Here is a 13,766-nt window from a genome sequence, read left to right on the forward strand (position 1 = left end):
TCATTGTGCATTGACCCTCCAGTTTCCCCAGACAGTTGGTGAGCTTTGCCATAGCATGTGTGGCATGGGTGGTGACCTGGGCTGAGCCTTCCTTGCACTATGGACTGTGCCCTTTCACGGGGCTCAATTTCACTGCTTATTCTAAATGATAAACAGGCCCCATCTCACTTATGTGGAGGGTCCTACATTTCCTCTGCCATTACTATCTTCTAAAATAGTAAGGGAGAAGAGAGTCATTGTTTACTGAAAACCTGTTGGTTGTTATTTGCTTTCCATGTGCTCCCATCTGACCAGTGTGCCTCACTGTGAGAGTGAGGACAGCAGCATCAGAAAGGTTACGGGACCTGCAGAGTTTGCGCAGAGATAAACACCAGGCCCAGAATTAAACCAAGGTCCCTCTAATTCTAAAGGCAGGGATCTTTTAGTTATTTTGATGGCAAAAGCAGAAGGTAAATCAGTAGGCCACTGGGGAAAATAAAAACATAATAGCATAAAAAAAGTAGGCAGCCAATTACAAAGCTAGAAGAAACAAGTGCCTTGTCACAGATCTGTCAGTTTCAAAAGCTCACTCAACTTTTTTTTTTTTTTTTTTTACTTAAAATTACAGTGAAAGCCAGGGAGAGGTGAATACATAGAAAGTTGGTTTGTAGGCTAGCAGAGCATCCCTGGAAACCATCGTGTGAGATGCACGTAGGCACCTCTATCGGCAGGACTCCTTTTTTTCCTGAAGAACAATTAATAAATATTTTCTTTTAGTATATAACACACAATTGAACCAAACAATTATGTAAACTGGAAATGACCCAAAATGCTAGCAGTTGGCAGCAGCACAGTGAAATGCATTGTCGTGCACATGTGCATTTTTGTCACTCCCGCCTCTCTGGTGATCTGCACTTAATAAGAATATTTTAAACTATGTAGCTAAGCAACAGAGGTAATTGTTGCTTTCTGGAGCTTTTGTTAGCACTCTAACACAGCCCAAATATGCATAATTAGGTATAATGTCTATAAATCATTATTGTACACATGTGGGTAGTTAAGTGGAGTGAGAGAATAGTTCAATGAATTGAGCATATTCACTGAAAATGCTTTTTATTTGTTTTCTGTAGTTCATAATACTTTAAAATTATCATAACCCTTTACACTTTCTCTTAATCGCCAACCGTGATATTGAGAAAAACTTCATTTGCATTTTAGACTATGTTTAATATATTATTTAAACCTGGAGTTCCTCTGATATGAATTCAGAAGAGGGTAGACCATCCTATCAAATATTATGTGCTTGTTTATCCAGCCTCTTTTCTAGGAAGTAAAATGTTAAATTTTTCATTTTATGTTGAATAGATCCCAACAAAAGACTGCACCCTATAATCAGTATTATTTAAAGGGGCTAGTGTTGTACTAAATTCTTCCCTTCATCCAAAAATGCTTTTAGTTACTATGGCAATATTTACTTGATCCTGGCAGTCCAGTGTTGATTTAGGGAGATAATTACCAGAAAGGAAGATGATGGAGATGTATTTTTGAGTGTCCTTGTCAGAGACAATGTTTATAAAAAATTAAACGAGACGAAAAAAGACACATTGTCTTCCACACAGACACCCTCTCTCTCAATCCTCACACAGGATGGCTGTGCTTTTCTTCCCTCCAGAGATGTTTATTAACACAGAATGCACTTCATTTGGTATCTTTAGCAGTCTTTAAGGGGGCTTATTATTTTGTGTTTCCCTTCCCCCACCCTGCCTTTTGAGACACAGAAATGGTCCTGCTTCTGGGTGCCATGCTCCCTAGACTACACCTCGTGCTGGGCCAGGGTTAGGTCACCAGAGAATCTGTACCCTTAATTAGTGTGTTTGCACTGGGACAGGCTTAGTAGGCTGACATATATATACGTACAATCTTGTCACCCCAACTGGGCCAGTGCAGAGAGTGAAAGAGGGTGACACTAATAACTGTACTGAGACCGCAGAGATCCAGTGGACTATCCTAGACAGATTGGCTGTTGGGAGCTTGTCACAGGCCTACTTAACTGTCAAGATGCCAGTTGGCCCTGTACCGAGAACTAGGTAACATTCAACATCCTCCAACCATCCCCATCTCTTGTCTCATTTCCTTTTTACACACATGTACACAAGTACCAGACCAGAAAATGTGTTACTTTTTAAGATATTATTTGATCATGCTAATTTTCCCATTTGTGTGCATTTTCCTCAACATGGAATTTTCATATGACAATTATGAGTGGTCAGGAAGTCTTGAAAGCTTCAGAATTTTTTAAATTATCATCTCTATGTAGATGTATTTTAGCTAACATTCCATAAAATCTGAAAGTATGAAGATAAAAGACATAAAACATAAACCACATAAGCTTTGAAAATATATTGTCATGCTAACAGAGAAATCTTATGAATATTTCCTTTATAATGTATAGTATTATGTATATTTGATTTCATTCTAGGTGGCTAAGATTTGCAAATATAAGAGGTACTGTAACAATAATTTCACTGTTAGCAGTCTGTTATTGTTATGTATCTACTTCAGTACCCTAGACGCACTTAGACCTTAATATACTGAAAATTCTAATCGCTCATTTTTTTAAAGGTAATTCTCAGAATATTAAGGTGTAAGTTTTGTTTTGTCTTAAGAGGATATATACTTTTCTCCCAATGTTTTAAAAAATCGACAGACCCTACATACTCACATATTTCATATATATATATGTATATATATATATATATATATATATATACATATATATATAATTTCCTTGAATTCTTTTTGAAAATAGTTCTTAAAATAATTTTAAATTATTAAATAAATTTATTCTTGTTTTTCAAATATTGGTTTTATTTTTCCATAGAAGAAATCATGATAAAACCTATGGATGAGAATATTCATTCAACTGTACAAGAAAACTCCAAAGGGAAGGAAGACAGATATGGCTGTTACCAAGAGCTCATAGCCAAATCTTTAATGAACTTGGGGAAATTTGAAAAAAATGCATCTCTTCAGACCATAAATGAAAACTTAAATGACAGTGGCATCCAATCTCTAAAAGCGGAGAGTGAAGAAGTAGATGAGTGCTTTATGATTCATTCCAATGATGGAAAAGACAAAATGGATGACTCCCAACTAAGGTTCTGCTCCTCTGATGACAACGAAAGTAACACTGGAAGCGCAGAGAATGGTTGGGACAGTGGCTCCAACTTCTCAGAAGAAACCAAATCACATAGAGGCCCAAAATATATTTTAGTGAATAATAGAAAAGACCTATTGGAAGTTCCCGAAATAAAAACTGAAGGTGACAAATTTATCTCTTGTGAAAACAGGTGTGATTCTGAAATAGAAAGGAGAGACCTACAGAATGCTCATATGGAACCACTGGATGGCAAAACCCAGCCCGCATTCCCTGGGATTGAGGAAGATGATAACCAGTGCCTGGCAGCTATGACAGAAGAGTCTGTTGACCTGGAGAAAGCAAAGGGGAACTTAAATTTGCTGGAGCAGGCAATTGCTCTGCAGGCTGAGCGAGGTTGTGTTTTTCACAAGACCTACAAAGAGCTGGACAGGTTTCTACTGGAGCACCTAGCAGGGGAAAGGAGGCAAACCAAAGTTATTGACATGGGTGGAAGACAAATCTTTAGCAGTAAACGTAAGACATGTCTTTCCATTTATTTTAGAAATAAAATTGCTTTAAGTTTTGGGGAAAAATTAGTAAGATTTGATTACCTTTTCCAGGTAGTATTTTGACAACTTACAATTTAAAAACTAATTTATATTATAAAATAAACAATTTCTTTTTTTCCCCTACTTTCTAGATTGTTCTCAGATTAAACTTACTAGTGAACTTTATCACACACGATGAAAGGATCATTGCCTCTATTTCTTTTAATTTGACTGCTTCTTAAAAATACATAGTACTTTTTAAAAAAGCACTTTATTGGACATGTTAGAAGTACATTAGTATTATTGGATTTGAAATCATTGTATTAGTCAAATCAGTTTCAAAAATTCAGTTTTTCTTTCCCACCCTCTTTCTGGAACCATCTGACTGCCTTTGAACTTCAAAATAATGTCAAACTACCAGCAAGTCAGGTAGGATTACCTGATCCTTCTTAGAATAAAACTGGATGTCAATGCTTTTATAAGCCTATGCTTTTTACAAGTTCTCTAACCCAGGGCCTACTTGAATGAGAGAGAAAATGTGCTTGGAGTAGACTACAATTATTCCTCAGACTTTAGGGAAATTGTGGTCCTTCTTTCATAAAGATAATCCCCTCCTTTGCCCTCCCAGCCTTGTACCAGGTGGGTTTGGTGATGATTCCTGCAGTTAAGTGAATTTCCCAAATAGTGATATTTAAGTGTCTAGAAGGCTATTGAAGATGGGTATTTCCGAGATCCCATCAGGCTCACTCTTCCAGAACTTGATTTTTTTTTTTTTAAAGCAAGTTTCTAAGATGAGTCTTGGACACCCTAAAGTCTGAGAACCACAGAATTAGGGCAGGGGTATCTTAGAGAAGATCAAGGTTGTGGCCCCAAAATGCTTATGAGAATAATGTGTTAGTATGGTTTAGATGTTCCAATAACTCATATTTATGCAGAAATAAATGATATAATTTGTCCTTTTAAGACCAGTTTAGTACTCACCTCCAATCTTGTCAGATATTCTCTTGCAGTTTATAAAATAACGACATATGGTGAGGAGCAAGATAATGCTATGCACATATATTGCCAGTGTTGGGATGGAGACAGAATATTAACACTGTATTTAGCACTGTGCATTCCACTAATATGCAACTGTTGAACTTACCTGTGTGTGTGTGTGTGTGTGTGTGTGTATGTTTTAATGAACTATGAAATCAGAAAAAGAGATGACATTTACTTCAAATTCCTCCAACCCATAATTTCCAATATAATTGATTTCATTCATTCTAGGATACATAGTTTCCCATTTCAACATCTCTTAAATCAGAAGGGTGTGGCATGATTTAATTTTCAATAGTTTTTTTCTTCTTACTAGCACACAAAATGATGTTTCATCTTACAATTAATAACTTCCAGCCAATAAAATCCAATATTTGGAGAAACTTTAACTACTTGTGCTTTAGCTTAAAATATTTGACAATCCTTTGGTCATTTTTGTAGAAGTTTTAAAATTTTTTGTTTTCAAAAATTAACAAAGAAATAGAATCTGGGCTTGTAGACACTTCAAGTTGGAGACTTACTAAATTACTAATGTGGCTGCATGAGTCAATAGTATGTCTTATTGGGTAGGGTAAGTTCCTGCCGTGGGGTGTTAAAAGCCTATGCAACACGGAGACCACACTGGTATAAAACAGACAAAAAAAAAAAAAAAAAAAAAAAGAAAGAAAAAAGATGTGAAGCTCACAATACAGGGAAACTCTGCAGGCTTAGCCCAGAGGATGCCTGCAGAATCCAAATTAAGTATTCACTTCCTGTTCCTTGTTCCAGATGTTGGAGCCAGCTGACTAAGAGGCACTATTTTCTCTGGCATGCATTCCATTTTTCTTGTCCTAAACGAGAGCCATGCTCTCCATAATACCATCCTAATTTTCCATACACCTTGCGTGTGTGACTCTGCTGTTAAGAAGAGAACACTAGGATTTTAAAATATCGTTTTGCTCAAGTCTTCAGATGAGTCAGCAATTCTAAAATGAAAGAAAAGTTTGGCTCTCCTGTTGCTACTACTAAGCATTTAGTGAGACTTTAGGTCACAACATAAGTAGTCATCATACAATTTATTGTACAGCCAAGGACACTTTTAGAGTGAGGGGGAGTGATATGAACAGTAACACAAGTATATCAAGTGTGAATAGGACAGTCCCAGACAAACCAGGATATAAGGTCACCTTCATTATGTAGCATTCCACAAAGAAAATCAAAGATGAAAAGCCAGGTCTGAGAGTCACAGGAGCTCTTGCTTCTTATCTTGCAAACAGGTTCTGCCCTATAGAGCATTTCATCAGCATCTTTTTTTCACTCACAGAGAAGAGGCTTGCTGACAAAGGTGCATGATGGACTGTCAGTGGACCACACCTGGTCAGGTGCCAGCCCTGCCTTATCTCCCACACCCTCTCTGGCTTCCTGTAGATAAATAGTGTGGCAAGGAGGAGAAACGCTTGATGCCAAACCTTTTAATGTGGTTTAGAAGTGTGGTCTCACCTGGATGAGATCCAAGAGAGGAAGGGCACCAAAATACACATTACTTCTCCTTTTTTCTAATTCACTTTCATATTTCACTATCAACAAACTTCAAAGATTTTTGACTAGTGGTCTACAGATATTACATGCCCAGATCAACTTGAAATTTTGCAACATTTTTGGATTAAATAAAATATATATCCAATAAATCATAGACCATGTCAAAACTCTTAACATGTCCCTTTGTCACAGAAAACAGAGTGCATTCTCGAAATCATGGTATTTAAATCCTGTCTCTCATTAAACAAAAATGCCTGATGCTCAAGGAACTCTTTCCACTGTTCCTTTCTCATAACTTAAAGCTTTCTTTTCTCTCTGCACCCGACCCCCTCATGCATGATAAATTGAAGGATCCTTGGCTCCTCCCATTTGCTGAAACCATGCTGCCAAATAATTGCATTACATACAACCTGCTGTGCCCATCTGCCCAGGACCGTTAATAATCCAACAACTGGATTGACGTGCTATCACAGAGGCATGCCTGCTCAACACAGTATTCGACCCTGGAGACAGCTGCCACCTCCTGTGACATTGCCCTACTCTTGGTGCCTCGCTTGGAGCAGGAGCATACATGCCATCGACCCTGCTCAGGATTCCATCGTCCGCAGTTTTCTGGCAGCAGGATCATACAGATTATTTATTCTCACTCTCAGCGTCAAGTGTGTTCACTCTTCCTCATACCTCATGTTCTGAGAAGCCTCCAGCTGCTTCCATTCCACATTGGTCCTTTCCCTGAGGTTTTCATACCTGTTCTGCTTCTGGTTCCTCTAAATACCCAGAATGCTGAGTGACAGGCTTGCCCCAATGACTGGTATCATCCCATGCAAGAGTGAGCGGGCAGTTTGACATACATAAATGCATTTGTTTTAAGTTCATCTACCATCTCAATCACCATTATGAAAATATCTAACGAAGGCCTCTTCTGTGTTAGCTCTAACCTCCATGGTATTCATGTTAGTCCTGGTTTATTTTATATATTTATAGAACACTTTAACCCTCAGCATTGTGTGTGCCAGAAAATTAAAACCCTAAGCTTATCTTCAGCCCCCCCCCCCCCTCTAAGCTGCTGTCCGATGGCAGCCTCACAAAATGTGTTAGGAGGTACCCCTATTCCCTGTCTGGCTGCACCTGTGATCCCCACCCCCACCCCATGTTCTTGGCAGCACTCTGTTCTCCAGGCCACTCAAGGCAGCCTCCACTCTTTGTATTTCCATTCTCTCTAAGTCTCCCACAAGAACGATTCTTTGCCAAACCTTATTCCTATTGCCTCCGTTCTTTAGTTTCTGCATTCAGAATAAAATCAACAGTTTCTTCTCTGTAGTCACTGCATATTGATCCAAAATGACAACCCACTGGGGTTTTGAAATTTTGGGCCTCTGCAGCACTGACAATTAGTTGGGCATGGCACCAGATGGCATTCTTGACTCCCTGTACTAACTCACTGGAGCAGATTCCACACCTGTCTATGAACAGCCAGCCGCTGGGACCCGAGCCTTAGGGCCACATGCTTCCAGGGACCCACAGTGACAAGGCCAGAGAGGTATTTCTCAGATATGGTAGTTTCATTGTTTTGTAATTTATTTTTTTAATTAAAGTTTATTGGGGTGACAATTTTTGTAAAGTTACATAGATTTCAGGTGTACAATTCTGTAATACATTATCTATATCTCATATTGTATGTTCACCACCCAGAGTCAGATCTCTTTCCATCACCATATATTAGACCCTGTTTACCCTCTTCTAGAGCCCCCCACCCCCTTAATCTCTGGTAATCCCTAAATTATTGTCTATGTCTATGAGTTTTTGTTTCTCCATTTGTTTGTCTTGTTCTATTGTTGTTTTCAGTTTTATATACCACATATCAGTGAAGTCATATGGTTGTCTACTTTTTCTGTCTGATTTATTTTGCTTAGCATTATATTCTCAAGATCCATCCATGTTGTCACAAATGGTACCGTTTCATCTTATCACTGAACAGTATTCCATGGTGTATATATACCACAACTTCTTTCTCCATTCATCTATCGAAGGACATTTTGGTGGTTTCCATGTCTTGGCCACCGTAAACAAAGCTGCAATGAACATTGGAGCACACGTGTCTTTATGTATAAATGCTTTCAGATTTTTTGGGTAGATACCCAGGAGAGGGATTGCTGGGTCATATGGTAATTCTGTTCGTAATTTTTTGAGGAACCTCCACACTGCCTTCCATAGCAGCTGCACCAATCTGCATTCCCACCAACAGTGTGTGAGGGTTCCTTTTTCTCCACAGCCTCTCCAACACTTATTATTATTTGTCTTGTTGATGACAGTCATTCTAACTGGGGTGAGGTGATATCTCGTTGTAGTTTTTATTTGCATTTCTCTGATGATTAGTGACGTTGAACATTTTTTCATATGTCTATTTGCCATTTGTGTGTCCTCTTTGGAGAAATGCCTCTTCAGGTCCTCTGCCCATTTTTCAATGGGGTGGTTTGGTTTTTTTTTGTTGAGTTGTATGAGTTCTTGTATATTTTGGATACTAGCCCCTTATCGGAGGCACTGTTTGCAAAAATCTTCTCCCATTCTGTTGGTTGCCTCTTTATTTTGTCGATAGTTTCTTTTACAGTGCAGAAGCTTTCAAGTTTGATATAGTCCCATTCATGAATTGTAGCTTTTACTTCTCTTACCTTTGTAGTCAAATTCATAAAATGCTCTTTGAACCCAAGGTCCATAAGTTTAGTACCTATGTTTTCTTCTATGCAGTTTACTGTTTCAGGTCTTATGCTGAGGTCTTTGATCCATTTTGAATTAATTTATGTACATGGTGACAGATAGCAGTGCAGTTTCATCCTTTTGCATGTGAAAAAGCAGAGGTGATAGGGGACAACCCTGTTGTGTTCCTGAACATAGAGGAAAGGGTTTCAGTTTTTCACTGTTAATTATATTAGCTGAGGATTTGTCATATATGGCCTTTATTATGTTAATAAAGGCATGTTAAGGTATTTTTCCTTCTATACCTATTTTTAAGTGTTTTCATCATAAATGGATGTTGTATTACCCAAAGCAATATACAGATTTAATGCAATCCTCATCAAAGTCCCAATGGCATTTTTTTTAAAGAAATAGAACAAAAAATCATCAGATTTGTTTGGAACCACAAAAAACTCCACATAGCCAAAGCAATCTTAAGAAAAAGAACAATACTGGAGGTATAACACTCCCTGACTTAACCTTGTACTATAGGACAACAATAATCAAAACAGCATGGTATTGGCAGAAAAACAGACACACAGACCAACGGAATAGAATTGAGAACCCAGAAATAAACCCACATAACTATGGACAGATAATTTTTGACACAGAAGAAAAAAACATACAATGTAATTTTGAACTTGGCTTTTTCCAGACTCCTTCAAATGGAGATAGCTTTGGTTTAAATAAATTCTTTCTTGCTTTTTTCAGGAGACTGTGCATCCTATGGTGTGGAATTGATTTTTCATTATGAGGCTCTAACTACAGGATGTGACATGACAACTTAAAACCATCTCTGTTTTAACACTCCCTTGCCCTGTGTCAGCCTTTGCTTAGGAAACTAAGAAAATTGAAAACATGTTTTATGTTTCCACAGGTCTTAGTTGAGGGTCTTATTCAAGGCAATGTGAGAAGAGTGTTCATGATGATAAACTGAATAAAATGAGAATGTCACCCTTCAAGGCCACTCTATTGAAAGGGAAGGGAAAGAAGAATAACCAAATGAATCTCTCGATTTAATTTCTCTGTAGATTCACCAAGGCCTGAAAAGAGGGAGACCAAATGCCCTATCCCAGGGTGTGATGGCACAGGACATGTGACAGGGCTCTACCCCCACCACCGCAGCCTTTCGGGATGCCCCCACAAGGTGCGGGTTCCCCTGGAAAGTGAGTACTGCTTATCCCTAAAAGAAGTAGGTGCCTTGTTATACATGCCATGACATCACAACGTTATCTTTTTTCTCCTCTAATTTGGAATTTGAATGGAAATATAAAGTTTTCTATGTGTCAAGATGATTTTCATCTAGCCTGGTATTTAAAATATAGTGTACTAATAGAAAATTTGGGGTATAGTCAGACCAACAGATCAAGAGATGACTGACAATGAGAAGATAATTTGTTACTCACCAGTACCCGAGAGGAGGTAGCAGGCCACACCAGGCAGGGCTACCTGGGAACCCCTGGGTTAGTCAGGGGCAGAGGGAGGGGGGAATTATGGGCAAGAGCCTTTATTGTGGTTTCCATGGGAAAGAGCAGAGTAAACAGGTTTAGGATTGAAAAGTTTGAATTCTTTCAGTGGGCTCTGGGATTTAGGGGCATTCTATAATTGTCTAGTTTCTGGCTCTTGGAGATTAGAGCAGGTGGAAAGTCTCCTGAAGTATAAGAGCCTCATGAAGGAGGCAGTTGGTTGAGGGCTCAGACTTAGTTTGTTGTATCTGTAAAGTATTTGTTGTATCTGTAAAGTATTTACTATCTCTAGCAATTAGATATCACTGGGAGGGACAATCTCTCCAGGGTCAACAAGGCCTCAGATGTCCAAGTATCAGGATACAGAAAATAAAAGACATGGTTAATACACTATGGGACTGCAGAGCCCTTTCTCACTTGGAGGCACAGTTTCCTGAAGCCACAAGCAGTGTTAGTTTCAGTATATCATTTAAATATGGAAAGTGAATCACATCACCAATGTCCACCCGAACCACTCGGCACTTAGGGGCATGTGATGTCTGTGATATTGCCTCAGGGCATCCTACAGCAGCTGAGGGCCCTGATCAAGAGCAACCTTTAGTTAGTCTCCCCACCCACAGCCCTGCAATGAGCTAAGAAACTGAAGGAAAAGGAAAGGGCTGCCTCTTAAGTTCTGAAGTATCTGTGTCACATCTTCTACTTTTTTTTTTATTAGTTTCAGGTATACAAAGCAATGTGATAGTTAGACATTTACACCCCTTACAAAGTGATAACCACCCCCAATCTACTACCACTTTAACATCATATATAGCTGTTACAATACCATTGACTATCTTCCCTATGTTGTACTCCACGTCCCATGGAGATTTTATATATATATATATATATATATATATATATATATATATATATATATATATATATATATATATTTAAACACCTCTTAGATCATACAAACCACAGTGATGGGAAGGCCCCAAAATTACCCTTCTCAAAAGCATTTTTTTAAAGCACTGAATCGAATCATCTCAGCACTGTCCCACTAGATTAGCAGTTTCCCAAACTCTTTACCTGATTGTTCACTCAACCATCTTCTCACCAACAATTGAACGGCACAGTGAAGGTGGAGAGTAGGGGGCGATGGACAAAGTTTCAAAATAATATCTTAAGAAATAAACTATATTCAGAACTTCACAATGGGGGGAAAAGGAAACAAACAAATAATGGCTTCCATTCATTCCAGGGAAAAACACATAACTGTGAAAGGAAAGTTATGAGCTTTTCAGTTTAAGTTAAATATAAGCAGAATAGTCTCATTTAAGTCTAGTGTTAACCATAACATGAAGTTTAGATAAACTAAAACTTGAACAATCTTGCTGAATTTAATTTTTTAAGTCCATATGTGCTCACTTATTTCAACCCGAATGTCTGTGGGGAGGGAGCATGGTGGATTGTGTAACTAAATTTATTTAAGTTGAGAAATCAATTTGTTAGTGTGTTATGTATTTATGGTATATTATGTTTTCCTTTTATGTGATATTTTGTTCTTAGTTCTTGCCATGCATGAAAATGTGCTCAAGTGTCCCACCCCAGGATGCACAGGAAGAGGGCATGTGAACAGCAATCGCAATACCCACAGGAGGTAATTGTGATGAGTTTCTAATCTTTTTCATTACAAAAACAAGTGGGAGAAACTTTCCACCAAGAAAATAGGGAACTAACAATGTGTTATCAAAATTACTGGATCAGTATCAAATACCTTACCACTTGAAATACATAAGTATTTGTCAGGGAGAAAAAAAAAAATTACCTCATTATTTACTTTCCTAGAAATTTTCATTTAGCAGCCAATTATGCTAACAAAAAAAAGTTACATTTGAAGACTATGGTTACGTATTCAAATAATCATACAAGTAGAACATGTTCTCTTTGCTCTGGACCATCACCATGGCTGTTTTGACATTGAAAAGAGTTGCTTATGGGGTATTTTGAATCCCATTCAATAAGCACTTAAAAGGTATCAAAAGGGCTTCAATATACTGTGGTTTTAACTATAAATGTGGTTGAAAGTAAATATTTCATTTCTTTGAGATTCATCTCATTGAGACCACAACTAAAAACACAAGTGTGCATTTATATACAAATATATTGTGTATATATAAATAGTTTTGGTGAACTGTTTATTGTTTTATGTGTATTTTATATTATGTATAGATTATATGGTCTTGAAATACTATTTGATTTATAAGCATATTGCCGGAAACCTTCATATTCTATTCTTTCAATTTAAACTATGATATCAAACTAAGTCCTTACCACTTTGCTAAATATCCTTAGCTAAATCATGGAACAATCATGCTATCATTGATAGTTGGATACATTGCAACTGGAATAAGCACATTCCATCAAAAATATTATGAAGTTTAAGAATAATTTAGTTATTTCTCCCTTAAATAATATTTTGATTTTAAAAATGAGTTTGTTATTTATCATCTCTGAGATGGGGTTGAGGGTCAGATGTTGACACTATAGTTTGCAAAACCGTTTGGGATCTTTAGGTATGAGAATGGTACTAAGAGAACTATTAACAGGAATTAACATTTAGTGCGTACCAAGTATGTTGTGAGGTATAGGCCAAAGCAAATTACATCATCTTTTTAACTTAAACCCTCCCACTTTTTTTTAAAACAGTCTTTCTGGTTGTCCAATTGCTGCAGCTGAAAAATTGGCAGTATCCCAAGACAAAAGTCAGCTTGATCCTCCCCAAACCAGGCAGTGTCCTGAACAGGTTCACAGGTATGACTCTCCCATGATGTCCTTGATACTCTATTCATGCCATTCCCCTACACAATGGCTCTGTCACTCCTCAGGCACCAATTCACTAGCCTGATCTTCATTCTCAGCTACTAATATCCACTCAAGAGGCTGGTCCAGTTGATCATACTGTCACCTAATGGAACTTCTAGACTCTCCCGAAGTTTCACTTGAAATTAATCTGTATGCAAAGGCAACATAATGTAGATTAATCTGAAAGAAATAAAGTATATGATAACATATATTAATCAAATTCTGCATTAGTAAACAAAACCCATCTCACTAGTCAGGTAAGCTTTTCCTTATGATTGACTTATCCTTTCTGCCCAGAGAAAATGCCATCAAAAATCACCCATACCCACTCAAACTGTGTGATGTTATATATTCATCCTTCTGTTCCACATATACATATAGTTTCTTTAAAACAAATATTTATTCCAAGAGTTGATAACTACTGGTAAAATATTTCCTATTGGTCCTGGATGCTTCACAATATATAGTAGTTTGGATAACCTTACTTATAGCAAAATA

At 37.6% G+C, this 13,766-nt stretch overlaps 1 protein-coding gene across 2 annotated transcripts in view; it reads left to right on the top strand.

The window, feature by feature from the left end:
* Positions 1-13,766, top strand: part of ST18 (ST18 C2H2C-type zinc finger transcription factor) — a 109,035-nt gene that overhangs the window by 41,873 nt on the left and 53,396 nt on the right. Inside the window, exons 5-8 of one of the 2 annotated variants that reach the window (XM_019712586.3) lie at positions 2,861-3,652; positions 9,987-10,121; positions 11,973-12,063; positions 13,113-13,217. In XM_019712586.3, the coding sequence (XP_019568145.2) occupies positions 2,861-3,652; positions 9,987-10,121; positions 11,973-12,063; positions 13,113-13,217 (1,123 nt within the window). The remainder of the gene's footprint in view (positions 1-2,860; positions 3,653-9,986; positions 10,122-11,972; positions 12,064-13,112; positions 13,218-13,766) is intronic. The other variant, XM_088799434.1, reaches the window with a different exon arrangement.

This window comes from Rhinolophus sinicus, chromosome 7 (genome assembly GCF_057876585.1).
Source record: "Rhinolophus sinicus isolate RSI-liver-muscle chromosome 7, RSI-T2T, whole genome shotgun sequence".
In the NCBI taxonomy this organism is placed as follows: Eukaryota; Metazoa; Chordata; class Mammalia; order Chiroptera; family Rhinolophidae; genus Rhinolophus; species Rhinolophus sinicus.